Consider the following 19,473-nt stretch of genomic DNA (forward strand, 5'->3'; position numbering starts at 1 on the left):
GTGTTCTGTGCGGTTGCTTAGGTGTTTTGGTTTGTATAGAAAAAAGGGGGATTCTAAGGTTCCTTGTGCATCACTAGTCATTTGCTAGGGGGTTAGAGATGGTTGCTAAAGAATTGCTAGGTAGTTGCTATGGTGTTCGGTGTGGTTTTTAAGTGGTTGCTAAGACATTATTAACTTTTTAACCCACCCGTAATTCTCTATGATATTCCTCTCCTTTGATATTTGTGTGGCCCTTTTTCAATGCAAGTCTATGGTTTTTTTGGTTTTGTAATCTCTCCTCTTCAGTAAGCCACACAATCTGACCAATCATTCATGTCCAAAGCTCTAATGATGCAGCATACCAAAATTTTGTGCAAAAGAATATTAATAAGCATGTGCTTGTCTTAGCAGGCACCACTGGAAAAAACACGGTTGTGCCTGTTTTTCATTTAGACAGCACAGATGTTTGAGAAACACTCCAGCGACTGTGGATGCTCTCTGCATTTCACCACCTCCCCCACCAGGCGTTTCATCAAACCCAGCGTTCTCTGTCAAGCGTCAAGGCAGGTTTGTTTGCATACATACACATTAATGTGAGGTAAGGCAGGAATAGACTTTTAGTAAATAAAGCCATTCTTCCCCAGTGTGAGAAACAAAAACAATGACAGCTGAAGAACGTCTCTCCGTTACAAACGTTAATTCAACATTAATGTATTTGTATTGCTCCGCAGTGCGATTTATTTCAGCTCCTCCTAATAAATACACCACACTGTGTTCATTTGAGGCAGGAGGGCAAGCTAATTTAATTATCAAGGTACAATAAGTCTCTTTATTGTTTTTACAAGGGCTCCAAAGAGAAATAAAAGCACTCCGTAAAGGATTCAACACGGCTGTGGTATGTGGCACGGGTTTATTCAGAAATACCTGGTTTAGGAGTAATTCTAGGAGCCATTTTAGGTCCTGGTGATCCAATTCAGACTGATTCTGCTTGAAGAAGGTGTTAAGGAATGAGACAATGTCCACCAAGAGCCTCTCATCTTGACGGCAAGCAGGACGTACCATAATAAATCTGTTATGTTAATAAAAATAAAAAAAGAGTTTATGTTGGCATTCAAAAGTTTGGTGTTGGTAAGATTTTAAAATGTTTTTGAAAGAAGTCGCTTATGCGCATGTCTAATGCATAATTGCATATATGTGTGTTTTTATGAAAAATACAGTCATTTCATCAATATTGTAAAAAAAAATGCAATTTAAAACAACTGTTTTATTTAATATATTTAAAAATTGTTCGTTATTGCTGTGATGTCAAATCTCCAGTGTCACATGAACTCTCACAAATCATTAATTGTCTAATTATTTCTTATTATTAATGTTCAAACAGTTGTGATGCTTAATATTTTTGTGAATATTTTTTTCAGAAATTATTTGATGAACAGGAAGTTCAAAAGAACAGCATTTTAATGAAATATAATCTTTTGTAACATTATAAATGCATTTACTGTCACTTTTAATCAACTGAATTCATCCTTGCTCAAAAAGTATTGACAAAAATCGTACTGACCAGACATTTTGAATGGTAGTGTATATTTTACATTATAACTTTTTAACGGGTTAGAACAGGTTTAAAGGAACATTCCGTCATCATTTACTCACCCTCAAGTTGTTTCAAACCTGTTCTTTATTTTGAAGAATGTCGGTAACCAAACAGTTGTAGTTTTTTTTTTTCCTACTATGGAAGTCAATGGGGTCCATCAACTGTCTGGTCACCGACATTCTTCAAAATAAAGAAGAAATAAATTCATACAGGTTTGAAACAACTTGAGGGTGAGTAAATGATGACAGAATTTTAATTTTTAAGTGAACAATTCCTTTAATCGATTGAATGTGTCTTTGCTGAATACATTTCTTTAAAAAAAAAAAAATCTTACTGACCCAAAACTTTTGAATGGTACTATATTTAGTTTCAGAGTCATTTCTACGCTCTCTTTTGCCAAAGATAAAATATCGTTCAGCTTTGTGTCTGAAGGTGTCAGCTCATTCATTGTTTAAGGCTGTGTAATGCTGGCGCACTCCATCAAACTCATGCAAAGTCATGCCTGGCGATCACAAATCACATATCTGGAGATATACGGAAAATAAATGCATAGATCACACACAGTGTGTTTACCTCTCTACAGCGTTGTGCCAGCTTAGGGTTTGCAGGATGTTCTTGCTGCTCTGGGCGGTGGATTTGAGTGCAAGGCGGTCAGCGAAAAGGTACAGGTGCATTCTGGTCAAGGCAAAGGTCACGGTGCTGTGGGAGCTTGCATCACGGACCCCGTGAATGCAGTCCCCTAACCCGGACCTTATATTGCTTATTCTTAACACCACCACCTGAGATTCGGACAGCACCAGATCACCATGAAACCTTAGGGTGAGGAGGATGCAGAAAACAAGGGGTTACGAAAAAAGTTCAGCCTTTCAGCACTCTAACAGTGGCATGTTGATGTCACTGAGGCCAAAATGTCACTAATTCTTGCATGCGTCGCAAGCATTTTTAATTTTTTTTATTCTGGATGCAAAGATGTTAGATATGAGCCTCTGTGATGATTATTAATGAATAACTATTTTAAAAACTTAAATTGTTAGTTTCCTCACACAAAACTATCATATGGCTTCAGAAGACTCGGAACGGTGCACAAATCAACTTTTATGGCACCTTGTTGTTTTCTGAAGTTTGACACAGATGGTCACTATGTATCGGAAGCATAAAGCTTGAAAAATAAAAACAAAATTTTCTTCCACAGATAAATTACAGCATAGAGGTTTGGAGCGACCGTAAATAATGACTTTTTTTATTTTTTCATTTATTCCTTTAGGGAGGCCAGACAAGTTTACTGCCAGCAGATCAGCAGATCTGTAATCATTTTAAACTTGGTAACAAATCAACAGCTTCTGTGTATTAAAATGACGTTAAGTTCTACTGCAAAAGTTTCCGAACAGTTCAGCAATAAAAAAAAACGATCTATCTTAACTCTTAAGATGATCCAGATTTACTGCCTAAAACTCCTAGTGCTCAATATAATTTGAGTGCCTGAAAACAAATAAAAGGCTTTGAGAATGCCAAAAGTGCACCTATTATGCTATTTTAAAGATTCCTATTCTTGTTTTGGAGGTCTACAACAGGTTTACATGCATCAAAGTCCAAAGACACTTTAATTTTCTCATAGTATACATTGAAGCATGAAGCATGACCTCTTTTCTCACAGAGTCTGAAACCATTCAATCAAGGATTCGGTCCCAACATGTCAACAGCGCAAACCAAACTTTTCCAGGCTTCAGCTTCAGCTTCAACTACAGATTTTTTTAGGGCGGGTCAAATTAGATGTTGTTCACAGGCAACCAATGAAGACCAAAGGCTGACATTATGCAAATATGTTACAAACCTACTTGGGTTCGTACAGGAAGTACAGGCTGGAATTACTGACGGCTCGGTTCAGTACCTCTATTTAACATGCACTTTGATATTTGAAACTTCGCAGACATTTTACATTCGCAAACAACTATATTACACACCACATGAAACGTAATACCTGAAAAAAAAGCATAATAGGGGCACTTTAAATAAAATTTTCCCTTAAAACACTCACCACAATTAACTTATACAAGCATGCAAGTAAATTCTACTTACTCCAGTACATCACTCCTAAAACCCCTCAGATGCTCTAGCAGTCCATCAATCCCAGAATGCCATGCAGTGTTCCAGGTGATCTGCAGTGCTTCCCAGGCAGGCTTCAGACTCAGCAGGTCGGAATATGGAGGGAGAACTGAACAGTAGGGACTCACTGCATGGTGTGAAGGCGCTTGGAACGGAAGATTATACCTGTAAGAAAATATGAGATGTAATACATTTCATATACAGTTAATCTGTCAAATAATAGTTAAATCAACATTTAATTTTCCCATGACACCTATGAAAGTCAGGTTATGGGGAATTAAACGGCTGTTTCTTTTAATGCACAGCTAGAATGTCGTAATGGATGTGATTTACCTCCGTATAATGGCAGCAGGCAAAGAGAAGGAAGACAGGCCTGTGTCTGAGCCAGCTTTGTCAGTCCTGATCATGGCACAAAGATGATAAAATGTAACGCGAGCCAAAGCATTCTGGTTTTTACCATATTTCAACTGTTTTTATCTACATTATGAAAGACATTGGAGAAAAAATCAACACTGGACCCCATTGACTTTCATTTTTGGGTGAAATATCCCTTCAAGTTAAACAAAACCCTTACTCACAATTATAAGAATGTAATCACTATTAAGCCGCCTTTCCACTTTTTATCACCAACAAGCGACAGACCAGAAATCATTCATTTTCAATGTAGAGTAGTACGGGAGGTTCATGGAGTTCTGAACATATGCATAGCGTATGTGGAAATTTCAGATCTGATTTGAGCTTCGGATGTGATGTATTCTAAAAACTATGAATGCGAGGTGATTTCATAATTATTTCATCATTATTTATGCTGATTAGCCCCAGAAAACCCACTATGTTTTTCTTTGAGACAAATTTAGAGGTCATTTGTTTTGTGTGGGTATATTCATACATTTATTATATTCATTTAAATCCTTCATTTTACCGTGGCGAATAAGCAGAGGGTAATGAAAGTTCCATGCGACTGCCACTAGGGGTTGAAATTAGACAATCGTATGTAAATGTCGAAGATTTACATTACTTTTACATTTATTCATTTAGCAGACGCTTTTATCAAAACATACAACTGAAGAATACAACAAGTGATTCATCTTAAAGCGACAATAAACTGCTAGTAATATAAAGTTTCACACATCAGAGATAGTGGAAAGCTGGCTTTACAGGGTTTTTTTTAACTGACAGGGTCTGATGAAACCAGCTGCAGATATTTTACATATCGACCAATGGAGTGTGAGATCATACAACAACAACAAAAAAAACATACCAAACGTCCATTCGTGCGATTTCATCAAACAGCAGAATGCACATCAATGAGGCAACCTCGCTCACATCACCCTGACTCTCCTTTATCAACAGAGATGCTTAAAGAGAAAAAAGAAAATTTAAATGACCAGGGAAGCAATAATTTAAATGTACAAATGTGTCGTAGCATGAATTGTACAGCATGTATTCGCATTAAAAATGGTTAGTTGAGGCAAACAGATTTTAAGGGCCGCATCCTGGGACCGAGGTGGAATAAAACATGAAAACAAAACTATAACAAGGAAAACAACACACCTCATCCATTATAGATGTGAAAGTAAAACAAAACAAATAGGGCTTGAGTCATAAAAACTAATTTTACATCGCCGTACTCTAGACGATCACAGACATTCACAAACAGCTTATCGGGGAGCTCTTCACTGGACATGTTTCTAAATGTCTGGACATGAATAAATATTACATTTACCATTTGTGCATTGTCTAGACTAGAGAACTGGAAGGGTCATGTCAATAGCTCTGAATTTCCAGCAGTAAACAAACAAAATGCAACTGCAAGCAACAATTAAGTGGCCAAAACAAAACACACCAGTGGATCTTGTGACGCCATGATCTTTTCATATTTTCTTTTTGGTTGAAAGGCTAGAAGAAGATATGTTATTTCTTGTAACAACTGATTAAGCTTTACAAATATATGGTGAGAAGAATGAGTTTAACCTATTTTCCCAAACTATATTTTTTAAAAACCTTTCACCGCCATTGTCTGAAAATCACTGACAAATAAATCAGCATGATCCAAGAAATTTGAGGAAAACTATTTTGTTTCTAAGCAGTAAAATTGTAACCATCCAAAAAGTTTGGGGTTAGTTAGTTTTTTTAAACACTTAATTCAGCATGGACACATTACATGAAAAATGTTTTTGATTAATTTAATTTCAGAAAATCAAATTGACCAATAATGGCAGTACAGACATGCATAATGTTAAAAATATATATATTTTTGAAGTAAATGTTGTTCTTTTTAACTTTCTATTCTTCAAAGCATTTTTTTAAACAAAAATATTAAGCAGCTCAACTGTTTTCAAAATTGAAAATAATAAGAAATGTTTCTTTAGCACTAAATCAGCATGTTAGAATGATTTCTGAAGGATCATGTGACACTGAAGAAAAGACTGACGTAAGAATGGCTGCTGAAAATTCAGCTTTGCATCACAGGAATAAAATACTGTACTTAAATATAAAATGTATTTTTGATCAAATGAATGCAGCCTTGGTGAGCATAAGAGACTTCTTTATTTTTTAAAAACAAGAAAAAAAACATACCGGCCCCAAAATCTTAAACGGTACTGTACATGCTATTGCAATGAACTATGAACTGTTGGTGGCGCTAGAGGGATTGAGAGAAGGACCTCAAAATTGGCACCGTGAACACTGAGGGCCTTCCCAATCACTGTGCCAAAGGGGCTAAAATAAACTCCAAGAGGATGAAAAATAATAAGGAAACTAACATCTAAAAAAGGTGTCTACAAAACTTTGGTTCTTGGGACTAATTAACCAACTATCTACAGTAGGCTGAATGAAAGGTCAGAGGGATGTTTTACGTGCCGTACCTCTGAGCAGCGTGATGAGAAGAGACGTCTGCTGAGCCAGACTGTGACGCAGAGAGGGGTCTGCAAACACCAGCTTCCTCAGCATGCATACGCTGGGCTCCAACATGCAATCCATGCTCTGGATAATGAATACAAAGCCTGAATGCAAAGCCTTCTAGTGTCAATAGATCCCCCTCCCCCCCCAGATAAGACATAGTTGAGATGGTCTGAGCCTCCTTGAAGTACTGAATAACAAACAGTCTAAAGAAGTCTTGGATTATCATCAAAAGAACTTTGACACTGTGTCGACCCTAGTGATGGGAGCTTTTGAAACATTGCTTTGTGAATCTTCGAAACCTTTGTAAAAACAAACCAGTGATTCAGAGCATGTATAATTTCACCAAATGTGGCTTGTTTACATCATAACTGTTTTGAAACATTCCAAAATTTCAATAGTTGACTGCTAGGGGCCACCTTTGTGAATCCATGAAACAAGTCTCTAGGTGTATGTTTTTTTTTAACCTGATCTCGGATCAGTTTTTATAAACTTGTAGGTAATTTTAATGACACATTTGTAGAATAAAAAGGAGCAGTTACAGTTAACTTATTAGACTAATTAACCAAGCTCTCAATAAAATAAACAAAAGCCGGGTTTCCACCGCAGCAACTTTCCCCAGGAACTAGGGATTTTGGGGTGGTACTTTGTGTGTTTTCGACCGCAGGAACCAGGGTCTAAATGAAGTTCCGGGTAAAAATGTCCCCCTCAGAAAGTCCCAGGAACTTTCAGGGGTGGGACTTGGGCGCTGAACATGCTGATTGGATGAGTTAATGCCGCATTTTGATTGGTTGACTGGTTGATTGATTGGTTGATTTTTAAAAATGCGGTTGCGTGCAGTCCTAAGTCACCGGACTAAATTGCCTAAACATCACGTTACTTTAGACAGCGGTGGAAAAGCAGAAAGCAACAGGTCTGAGAGAAAAAAGTTCCTGGGACAAATTTCTGGGGATTATTAAATGATTTGTTAATTGCATTTAATAGATGCAATTGAAATTGCATTTCAATAAAACATGTTTTTATGCATGTTTGGGTTGAGTTCGTTGCATTTTCACTATTCTGACCAGCAAGCGTCACCAGCATGTGCCGTTTCAAAAGTAAAAAAAATAAAATAATTTTATCCCTTTGCAAAGCAAGTGGTTCAACTGATTCAAAGATTTGAAAGGTTTTGTTTCTCCCATTTCTAGTTTACCCCAGGAAAAACCACACATCTGCGATAAACTACTGCACTGCTAAGGCTACATTTACAAGTGGCCGGCTATTTTCATAAACGGACATTTCACCCTCTCTGTTTTCAAAAATAACATTGTGCACACCCGTCAGTTTTCAGAAAAGTTTTCGTTTACGAACCCGTGTATATATGCCGTCAAGAGCATGCCAAACCTGTAGGTGGAAGTGTAACGAGAAGCTCAAGCCCACGTTAGCCAATCAGAATCCCGAAAATAGCAACAACAGCAACGAATCACTTCCTCTTTCTCTTTTGAACAAAGAAGGCGCCAGGATCATCATTCGTATGGACTGACCAGGAGGTAGAGCTCCTGTTAAACATAGGTAGAGGTCGACCGATAGTGGATTTTGCCGATACCGATATTTAGGTTTAACCGTACATGCCGATAACCGATTATTCAACCGATATTTTTTTTAAAATGGATACTGGATTAAGAACAAACATAACACTCCAAGTAATAAAGTGCTGAACTGAAATGTGCTAAATTAAATAAATATATTAAAATGAAAATATTAAAATGAGAAGTTCTACAGAACAAACTCTACAGAAAATAATTTAAACAAAAATATTACAGGTCAAATATGTGTTTCTTTAGCTATAACCTAGAAACGTATGTAAATTTCATAAGTAACACTTTACAAGTCCCATTTGTTAATGAGGATGTATTATAGCTTTCATGAACTATATGCATTATGCAATATACAATATACATTTTTACTGCATGTATTAATATTTGAGCAATACAGTTGTACCTTGATCATTCATGTTAGTTCATAGTACAGTAACTAAGGTAATAACAGATCAAATTAAAACTCAATTTAAAATGTATTACTAGGCCTAAATGTTGAAATTAACAAACTAACCGTGAATATTACTTCTACAACATTTATTAACCTTAGTTAATGCTAAAATTGTAATCTTATTGTAAAGTGTTACCATTTCATATAAATTCAAAGAGTCATGCTTAAAGATGGCCGTTAAAATTACATAAATGTAGACCTATATTACATGTATCGTCTCTCACTTTATTTGTTTCTATTTTAGAACACTTGATGATTATCTAATCAAAATAACAATATGTATTGTAGTGATAAAAAAAGAACTGAATCGAATGCGTTTTTGATTTGTTTATGGCTGCATGAACATATCAATGTTGAGAAAGCAATCACGTCACTAGCTTTAAATATGCAACTTCGCCGGCTAATGAATGCATTAAACTCGCCAGCTGAATATAAACTAATGGAAATAGATGGTAACAATTGCGACATAAAATATTTGGGTCAGGTTTGCGTGTGTTTTTGTCACATTGCTTTAATTGCTTGAGGTAGCTAATGTTATTCCTCTCAGACTCGACGGCAAACATACTTATGTTCTTTCTCTGCTAATGCAGCATATAGTCAACAAATTAAGTACTTTATAATGACATGGCAATATGTGCTTTAGTGTTCTGTATGCATACCGTTTAGCTGTCGGTGTTTTAAATGCTGAAGTGTCAGCGATCTCCGTGAAGCGTGATCTCTCTGTGCCGCGCGCAGCCTCACGTGTTAACGTAAACAACTCAGTCAGTGCTAGTTTTTCTTTGGCCTCTAGAGGCCGCTCTCGCTCTGTATAATGCAAGCAGTCTCTTCTCAGCGCGCTCGTACTGTGTAATGACAGAGCACTCTTCTCCGCCGCTCCAGCAACGGACGCAACCCGGAAAAACTATAGGTGTGGATTTTTGCCGATAACGATAGTTCCACCAATCAACTATCGGTGCCGATATATCGGCAAAACCGATGAATCGGTCGACCTCTAAACATAGGTCACACTTTTGACGCAGGTGCAGAGAATCGTTTTCAGAGGCGAATTCTCTGTTTGCGTGTAAACGAAGGGCACAAACGAAAGGAAATTTAAAGTCTCAGTTTTTCAAAATAACCATGTACATGTAAACCGGGCCTAAGCGGTTTGGAGTGGTGTTATGCCACAGCTTTTAGAGGGAAAAGTCATAATTCATCACGATTGAGTCTAGAAGTGTTTACACAAACACAATCACTACCGCAGTCATAACATTCACTGTAAAACTACAACAACACAAAAAGTTAGACAAGTAGTCAAAACAAACAGCCAAAGCAGTGACGTAATTGATGGTAACAGCACTAACTAGGCATGGCAAATGGAGGAGACGTATCGGATTCTGCTCGTGGCGTAATTGCCAGACATTTCTGTGCATAATTCTCGCTAATTAGCCATATTAGCAGGCTGGAATACTTGACAAAGCTGGCAGCTTTCAGCCTAGGGATGCTGAGATCATGCAAGAGATGCGAATTAAGACTGACTCACTCTTGACTGAAACCATTAACTCAAGCATCATGCCCAGGCACCAGTTTCCTGAATTCATTCAGGATAAAAGGCTCACTGAACAAAAGAGAATGTGAGGTTTACCGCCACATTGTTGTTGACACACTCCGTGATGAAAGATATGAGCTTGTCTGATAAGCCCAAGGCCTTCAGCGCCACATGCATTGATGAATCTATAAAGAACATAATGAAAAATAAATCAAGACCGGCTTTGTTTCTAGCATATGTTGAAATTTGTGTTATTTGCTTTGTCAATTTATGTTTCAAAGATCAAAAGCATTCTTCAAAACACTTAAAATTGGTTTGTGAGGTGTTTCAAGAGAAATGGACCTTACTTTTGGATAGACAACATGTTTAATTTGATGAATTTCACTCATAAGGTTATAATGTCTAAAGTAATCTAAAAGACAAAAAGAGTGTAAAAACAAATCTATTGAACATCTATAAATTAAATATGGTGTCTTCTCAGCCTGAGGTTAATTTGGAAGGATGGATACACCAGTGTTATTTTAGTATAACTGATATACTATAATCGGTTTTGTTAAGATTTTGAATTAGATTTTATTTTTTGTATTTTGTTAGTGTTCGCAATTTTTGTTGTATTTTTGTCATTTTTTTATATAGTTTTTTATTAAGTTTAAGCATTTAAGTTTTAGTTTATTTAGTTTGTTATTTTAGCACAAGTACAATTCCAAGTAATGCATTTTTTTCCATAGTTTACATTTTAATTTTAGATTTAGTTAATGATAAAAAAAAAGGGATGCACAGAAGGATTCCTCACCTTGCAGAACAATAGCCAACTGATCAGCCGCAGATTTCCGCAAAACTAGATCTACCGTTTCCGACGTAAGGATATTGTACAATTTATTTACAGACTCCACCTGTTTAAAAAAATAAAAAGTGTCAAGTCCACTAAGAACAGAGCAATTGTTTTTTACATGGTGTCAATGCCAATAATAACTACTCCATACAGTGGATTTAAAGCAACACAAGAGAGTGTATTATTAATAGGCTGCTGAGTGAGGGAGCAGTGTTTTACCTTCACGTATGACTTTTCTGAATTGCTCAACTTTATGTCCACACTTTTATTAAGAACATAGAGATTTGGTAAACATGACAATGTGGAGCTGTCCAGGGTTGGTCTGGAGTTGCCGGCTCCCTCAGCGCTGGTCAGGTGTGGTAGCAGATGTTGGACTGCTTTATTCCTCACGCTAAAAGTTGCAAACAGAACCACAGCATTTACAAACTTTGCTAAGAAGTTATTAAGCTCAATGTCAAACCTGCTCTTTTCAATTTATTGAAAGTGAATGCTGATTCACGACTGTCCAGCAATGTTTTCTGTGAATAACATAACTTTCAGTCTGTTAGCCTTTGTGAAAAAGTAAACTTTAGCATACTTTTAAATAGAAATAATGTTAACACTTTACAATAAGGTTTCATTAGTTAACATTAACTGCATTAGTTCAAATGAACTAATAATGAACTGCACTTCTACAGCATTTCTTAATCTTTGTTAATGTTAACTTCATTTACATTATTTAAATCAAAAGTTGTATTTGTTAACATTAGTTAATGCACTGTGAACTAACATGAACAAACAATGAACAGTTTATTTGTATTAACTAACATTAACAAAGATTAAAAAATACAGTAACAAATGCATTGCGTTCATGTTAGTTAATACATCAACTAACGTTTATAAACCTTATTGGTAAAGTGTTACCAAAATAATATATTTTAAAAGAATATAGTTAAGCGCCAAATTAATGTATTTTTCTGACACTTAATTGAATGCTTACTGCAATTAAATAGTTTAACTTTATATTAAATGCAATAAGCTGAACTTGAGTGCTTTTTTGACCCACTTAAGTACATCTTTGTGTAATTTCATAATTCATTTTTTAATTCTTTTGAAAATGTAGTAAAAGTGTAAGTTAAGTAGACATTTGTTTCATTATATTACATTATATTTATATTATTTCATGCAAGAAAATTTTAAGATTTGTACACTACAAGTACACTAAGAGTGCACATACAATACAATGTATGGCACTTCTTTTTCACTTGGGAGAGCTACTGTATAGTTTCAGAAGACTCAAATATATCCATGTGGAACTACTTTTACAATGCTTATTAACCTTGACTTTCACAGTTCCTATTCAATTTTGTTGTAAAAGAGCAGCGATAACATTCTACAAACCATCTCCTGTTGTGTTTCACAGAAGAAAATTATATGGGTGAGTAAATGATGACAGAATTTTCATCTTTTGGTAATTATTGCCATAAGAAGGTGATAGAAATCCAAATTGATGTGCACTTTAAACTCACGTGTGATGCTTGGTGAACAGAAGCCGGAGGGCCATCCGTAATCTGGTAGGCGGTGAACAAACCTCATCTTCCTTCTCAGCAGATGCTTCACTTAACAGCAAGATACAGTTTCCCAGGGCGTCATCAGTACTGGCGTAACACTAATATACATAAACGCACAAAGCTTTAACACAGCAGAAAATAGACTTCCAAAACCTAAAACTTGGAACAACAATAAATAAACACACAATTCCGGGCAGACTATTTCACCATTGCTTTATTGACAGCACAAACCAATTACTGAGAGGCTTCAGCTAAAATGAATCAAATGTGATGACCTTGACAAGATTTATGAATATTCAATGCCACTCCAACCCCACCCCAACCCTTCAAAAAATGAAACGCAGCTTCTGTAGTTGAAAAGTACAAGATAACCATGTTTAAAATAGAATGCGGCGTAACATGGATATTAACATTCAGCCTCGGGCATCTAGCAAACACGTTAATATTACATTGGAAATTATTTTTTCAGCCAAGTTTGATGGTTATATTGCTGCTATGCTCTTGTGTGTGTGTGTGTGTGTGTGTGTGTGTGTGTGTGTGTGTGTGTGTGTGTGTGTGTGTGTGTGTGTGTGTGTGTGTGTGTGTGTGTGTGTGTGTGTGTGTGTAGAGAGATGTGGAGAAAGGAAAGAGTGTTTGCACCTGTAATATAGGAATGACCGGGTAAAGTGCCTCATTAAATCTGCTCCAACTTGCGGCTGTCATCATCAATCGTCCCTTCAGCAGATAGAGTAGAATATCCTTGGCAGCAGCGCTCACCTTTGGATCACACATAAAGTTAGTTGATGGCGCTCTGATATTGCACTTACAACAAGCTACCTCATCCAAATCCACCAAACGCCACCTACAGCAGTGAGACGGGGGCATTTCCAATGTCAATCACTAGTTTAGCATGACCTCAGTAACCCATTAAACATACACCGTGGATAAATTATTTATAAGCGAGCTGTGTATTGCTGTATCAAAATATTTCTTTGTGCATTACTTGGGGTCTCGCTGGAAACAGGAAGATTAATTATTCACCTCTCTTGCTTGGTCTTGAAGGCCAAACACACTGATCTCATACAGGACACGGGAGTGAAGCAAGAAATGCACTCCGCTGCAGATGGATGAGGCCGGTTTGGCCACATTCTGAACTCCCAAGCACTCCTGTGGGGGTGAGAACAGCAAGTTAGGGTGGGGATATTACCGTCTACAGGGTTCAAGGGTCACCAACACCCTATGTGGAGTCTAATAGAATTGCTAGGAAGTGTAATTGCAGGGGGTAAAAGTGCATTTTACCCCCCTTCAAAAGGAAGAACTCTTAACTAAAATATTTCTGGCTGGAAGTACCAGGTCATCTGGTGGTCAAGCTTGCCAACTAGTCCAAAAGATGCTTTGGAATATAAACTTTTGTATAATTTTAAATATATGCACTATTGTTCAGAGGATTGGGGTTGGTTAGGTTTTTGAATGTTTTTGAAAGATGTCTCTTATGGTTATCAAGGCTGCATTTATTTATTCAAAGATGCAGTAAAAACATTTACACAAATGTGTGTGCTGCTTAATATTTATTTGAAATATAAATGTATTGTAACATTATAAATGCATCTTTTGATTAATTTAATGCATCCTTGTCGAATAAAATTATGAATTTCTTTCAAATTATGTTTTAGTGAACCAAAACTACAGAACTTTTTGGTACTGAAAATGTTAAATACTTTCATCATTTTTGATTATAATATAATATAATATAATATAATATAATATAATATAATATAATATAATATAATATAATATAATATAACAATGATATAATATATACACTGAACAAAATTATAAACGCAACACTTTTGTTTTTGCCCCCATTTTTCATGAGCTGAACTCAAAGATCTAAGACTTTTTCTATGTACACAAAAGGCCTATTTCTCTCAAATATTGTTCACAAATCTATCTAAATCTGTGTTAGTGAGCACTTCTCCTTTGCCGAGATAATCCATCCACCTCACAGGTGTGGCACATCAAGATGCTGATTAGACAGCATGATTATTGCACAGGTGTGCCTTAGGCTGGCCACAATAAAAGGTCACTCTAAAACCTGCAGTTTTACTGTATTGAAAAAAAAAAAAATCACAAATTTTTAATCACAAAAATAATTTGTTCCTGAATCTATAGTGACCATTCTTTTTTGAGTCAACACTGAACTGCGGTGCAGGAAACACTGGATTAATGGGTTAACTTTCGCCCTAGCAGGTACTAGTCCAGAAAATCAACCACAAAGAATGTTAGATAAGTTTGACCCTGTAAAAACCATATACTTCCAGCAAAAATCAGAAGATGGTTAAGCTGGAATTTTCAGTTCCAAATCTAGGTGAACTTTTTCCTTTTTCTTTTCTGTCACTTATCTACAGGAAGTGGTTAAAAATAAGCTCCCTAGTTTTCATTGCACATCTTGTACCTTCAAAACGCTCAGAGTGCAGGAGTAGGTTTCCACCTTCACTTGGGACAGAGGGTGAGACAAAAGCTTCAGAAATATCTTCTGACTCTCCGACTGCAGGAGCGGGCTTGCTTGTGCAAATTTCCACCTACGAAGAGACACGATTTTACAGATTTTTATACGATGACACTTCTTCCACAGTGCCAGACAAAACAGCAGATGTCAATGGTGTTTTTACGGTTTCTATAATTGTGAGAAACTTACAGGTAGGAGCAAATTTGGACGCATTCCTTCACCATCGGTAAGTGCTGATGGTACGGAAAAGCATCTATTCCTTGGTCAGCGAGCTCCAAAAGCTCATGCCAATTCTTATCGCCCTGTAAAGCAAAATTTCCACTTGAAGCACTAATTGCAATTCGACATAAGGCTGAGTAAATAATAATCTTTTAGTGAGCAGGTCCTTTAAAGTTAGCATTAAATGGAAGTTGTGATACTCTTTTCTTCCTTAATGTGATATATATATATATATATGAGGGAAATGGCTTCTCGAACAAGCAAAAAAAAGTAGGGTGGAACTTGATTTTGTCCATTGGGAATTGAGTGAATTGTTGGATTGTTGTGGTTTACTATTGCTGTGATGTAATGTGATTGACAGGTTGTCCCGCCCTCTTGGCAGTTGACATGTCATCAGAGAAGAGAAGAGATGTGGTTTCAAGAGAGACGGGAGGTTACTTTGATTAAATGATTTAATTACTTTGATTTCATGCCCATTTACTCTATTTTCATAATTAGATATTACCTTTCACTAATAATTTAATGACACTAATAAATTAAATCTTTAGCAAATCTCGACTCGAGTCAATATTTCAATATATTTTTGTTTTTTTTGTTTTCTTTTTAATTTATTTAGACAATAGGTGTAGAATTTTAAAACAGCTTCTTAAACAAGAAAAAATGTAGAGGGTAAGTTATTTTGATTAAAAATGACAAGGGCAGCATGAATAAAAAAATATTATGTGCACGGATAACTTGTTTATCTGTAAATAATGCAATATTCCAAAAAAAATCAAAAATAATTGTTCGTTTTGGATTTCATGGTGACTCATTTAGTAAGACAATAGCGCAGAGTTTAAATATCAACTACATGCCTTAATTATGAATCCACTAGAAGAAATATATTCTTCAAGCAGATATCCTACATCTTAGTAGCTCTTGAAAACTCATTACCTCAGCCTGTGCATCCTTTAAAAAGGCGCATGTAGCCTCCATGCAGTGAGAAACACGGTATACTCTACGATACAGGCTGTATCTTTCAAAGCAAGCCTGCTCTAGGTACGCCACGGCTGACTCATGGATGAGGGGGTACGCCACACAGAAGGATGCGTCAAGACACAAGAGGAAAATGGCAGCCACTGTACTTTCCGGAAGGTTATCTTCAGCCTGTTTGCAAAGACAACACACATAAGGTAATAAACACACATATGTGCAGTAAACAAGCACACACTCTAATGAATTTGTCTATAATTACAGTGCTGTCCTTAGGTCTACAGCTTAACTGAACAATTGACCCTTTCACAGCGACTTCTGGTGTGTTTCACACTCTCATTTGTTTTAATAATGACCATGAAGGACACGGCCATATGTCCACGGTGGCACGGCTTATTAATGTCTAAGAATGGCACAGCCATATGCTCACTCACCTTCTCCACAGGTAACAAGGTTTGCAGGAGACGTATTGTGAAAATGGCAGTGCCCGTGAAGACCATTCGGTGGTGGATCACAGATGATTCTGGCTGTTCAGAGGAAGTCATGCCATGGTGGTGGCACATAACGTCTCCCAACGTCTCTATGCATGCCTGTAATTTCTCCCTCTTTTACAAGACAAAAAAATATACACTAAATTACAAAGAGACTTATTGATCTCATGTCTTTTTCCGGCCAGCAGGGGGCAGCAAGAGTCCTGTGCATTTCAAAGAAAGTTTTCAGATGACAGCAGTTTTTCAAGATAAAATGCCATGAGCGTGTATTAAAGATCAATGAGGGAGAGAGGCATGCCGTGAAATATGCATAATCATATGCGGTGGGGAACGTTCACATAGGTGTGCGCACACACACTAAGCACAATGAGTTAGTTTAAAAAGATTTCTACAGGCAATAATCATCATTGGACGAGGCAAATTTGGATATATCAGTGTAATGCGACCTACATAATCCTTTGTATGCAATGCACTGATGTAATTTTATGTAAAACTTTACAATAAGAACACAATTTATGTTAACATTAGTTTTTGCATTATGACCTAACATGTATTTGAAAAGTGTTAATTTATGTAATGTTATATAATAATAAAATGCTGACAAAGATTGTAAGTTCATTATACCTAAATGTTGACATATAGATGGTTATTGGGAAACGCTAAAAATAAGGCTAAAAAAAACATTAACATTAGTTAATGCATTAGGTATAATGAATACAAATAAAAAATTACTTAAAGAATCTATTAATCAAGGTTAATTTATAAATATTGTATTTTTCATTTTTAATGTTCATTCATAATACATGTTAATCTATACAACTTGAAATGTTAAAAATGTATTAATACATTAACATTAAGATAATAAATAATAAATAAGGTAATAAATACACAAAAATGATTGTTCACTGTTATTCCAAGTTAGCTATTGCATTACCTAATGCTGTTGAATAGAGCATTATTGAAGCGACTTACAGCATATTGTATTTTTTTTAACCAATACAAATGATATAGATTGAAAAAGCAGATGTATTCACTTCTAAGTGGTGAACCTGGCCTAAAAAACAACGGTCGTGCCATGACTGATTTGCGCTGATAGCTTAACGTTCTACGATGAGCATCTGTCCCTCAGAGTAAGTGAAGTGGGTGAGACGGAGCGGGCGACAGGTGTGTGTTTGTATGCACTAATGCAGACATCAGCCTCATTGGCTGTGGATCTGCACCATGGAGGAGTGCTGTTGAAGACACTTGCCAGCTCTGTCGCAGTCAGGCTGTGCTCGTCCCACACCTCGGGGGCTACGCTGTCTCCCAGCAGCCCCTGCGCCTCTGCCAGCAGCTCTAGCACCCGTTGGAAAACCTTCAGGCTCTCTGAGAAGGCGGGGATGGGAGAAAAAAAAGAAGAGAGGAATATGATGAGCGATGGAAGCGCACGTGTGAGGGGAACAGCAGCAGCTGGAAGCAGGAAAGAGGGTTTAAGAGGACTCTCACCTGTCCTGATGAGAGGGAGAGCGTGCTCCACGGCCGCCACGGCGAATCTAGCCAGGCTCCACTGCTGCAGCTGCAGCGAGTCCTCCGCTTCCATCTCCGGGGGGAGCTCCGGGTGGGGCTGCGGGAGCGGAGACTGCTGGGATGGCCTGGGGGGAGCCCCTCTCTGACTGCTGCTACCGCTGTACCACACATATCAAAAAGAATCCTTAATTGCGAACGACGTGAATGGTTGTGAGCAATATTTTTAAAAAAAGAAAAGAAAAAAAAAGCTTAAGGCAGTGACGAATACTTTCGCTATGTTTAGTTCTCATCTTTTCCGACATAAACCTAAATTTAGTCATTAAAAAGTCACATTGCACACTTTTTCGGCAGCAATTACTTCAGTCTTCAGTGTCACATGATTCTTCAGAAATCATTCTAATATGCTGAATTCCTGTTTAAGAAACATTTCTTATTTTTATCAATGATGAAAACAGTGCTGCTTAATATTTTGTGGAAAAAAATTGGTTTGTTTGCATTTATTGATTACATTTTTTGTAACAATGTAAAAGTTTTTACTGTCACTTTTGATCAATTTAATGCATCCTTGCAGAAAAAAAGTATTAATTATAAAAAAAACGTACAGACCCCAAACAGTTGAACATTAAAGGTGCACTATAGGATTTGTATAGACTCATACAAAAGTAGTGCCTGTCAATCATTACTTATGGTCCATTAGAAGTGTGCAGTGATATTTGTGTCTACAGAGACACTGCCCTGTGCCTGTACTTTCATATTTTCTTCTTAAATTCCTGTGCTCTGGACATTTCTGGGCCGCAGCCTTTGGCCAGTAGGTGCAAGAAGGAAACTAAGGCTATCCCGTCTGGTCCGAGCCAACAGAAGGTCTACTGTGGCACAAGTCAAACATTTTTTAATGGTCATGGGAGGAATGTGTCACAACATACAGTGCATCACACTGACTGTGTATGTGGCTGCATAGCCGTAGACCAATAGAGAGTGCCTATATGATGACCACTGCCCACCATCAAAAGCACCTACATTGTGCACGCAAGCATTGGAACTGAACCTTGGAGCAGTGGAAGAAGGTTGCCTGGTCGGATGAGTCCCGTTTTTCTTTTACATCACGTGGAGAGCCGTGTACGTCTGCGCTGTTTAACTTTGAAAGTGATGACATCAGGACGCACTATGGGACGGCAATTCGGTGGAGGGAGTGTGAAGCACTTGTTAATGTTCTGTTGGGAAACCCTGGGTATGCCATTCATGTGGACGTGAATTTGACTCCATGTTGCTTCAAGCGCATCACTCT

The 19,473-nt window shown here is 37.1% G+C and overlaps 1 protein-coding gene across 2 annotated transcripts in view; it reads right to left on the bottom strand.

The window, feature by feature from the left end:
- rttn (rotatin) overlaps nucleotides 1-19,473 on the bottom strand; it is a 54,570-nt gene that overhangs the window by 28,440 nt on the left and 6,657 nt on the right. For both annotated transcript variants that reach the window (XM_082183528.1, XM_082183527.1), the window contains exons 9-26: nucleotides 18,168-18,346; nucleotides 17,932-18,047; nucleotides 16,626-16,796; nucleotides 16,153-16,365; nucleotides 15,190-15,302; nucleotides 14,947-15,073; nucleotides 13,533-13,658; nucleotides 13,152-13,268; nucleotides 12,471-12,610; nucleotides 11,182-11,353; nucleotides 10,924-11,023; nucleotides 10,227-10,315; nucleotides 6,544-6,661; nucleotides 4,938-5,034; nucleotides 4,010-4,075; nucleotides 3,650-3,841; nucleotides 2,147-2,386; nucleotides 904-1,048 (exon numbers count right to left, since the gene is read on the bottom strand). In XM_082183528.1, coding sequence (XP_082039654.1) covers nucleotides 904-1,048; nucleotides 2,147-2,386; nucleotides 3,650-3,841; nucleotides 4,010-4,075; nucleotides 4,938-5,034; nucleotides 6,544-6,661; nucleotides 10,227-10,315; nucleotides 10,924-11,023; nucleotides 11,182-11,353; nucleotides 12,471-12,610; nucleotides 13,152-13,268; nucleotides 13,533-13,658; nucleotides 14,947-15,073; nucleotides 15,190-15,302; nucleotides 16,153-16,365; nucleotides 16,626-16,796; nucleotides 17,932-18,047; nucleotides 18,168-18,346 — 2,521 coding nt within the window. The remainder of the gene's footprint in view (nucleotides 1-903; nucleotides 1,049-2,146; nucleotides 2,387-3,649; nucleotides 3,842-4,009; nucleotides 4,076-4,937; nucleotides 5,035-6,543; nucleotides 6,662-10,226; nucleotides 10,316-10,923; nucleotides 11,024-11,181; nucleotides 11,354-12,470; nucleotides 12,611-13,151; nucleotides 13,269-13,532; nucleotides 13,659-14,946; nucleotides 15,074-15,189; nucleotides 15,303-16,152; nucleotides 16,366-16,625; nucleotides 16,797-17,931; nucleotides 18,048-18,167; nucleotides 18,347-19,473) is intronic.

The sequence above is a fragment of the Leuciscus leuciscus genome (genome assembly GCF_965113295.1).
Source record: "Leuciscus leuciscus genome assembly, chromosome: 11".
NCBI classification, from domain to species: domain Eukaryota; kingdom Metazoa; phylum Chordata; class Actinopteri; order Cypriniformes; family Leuciscidae; genus Leuciscus; species Leuciscus leuciscus.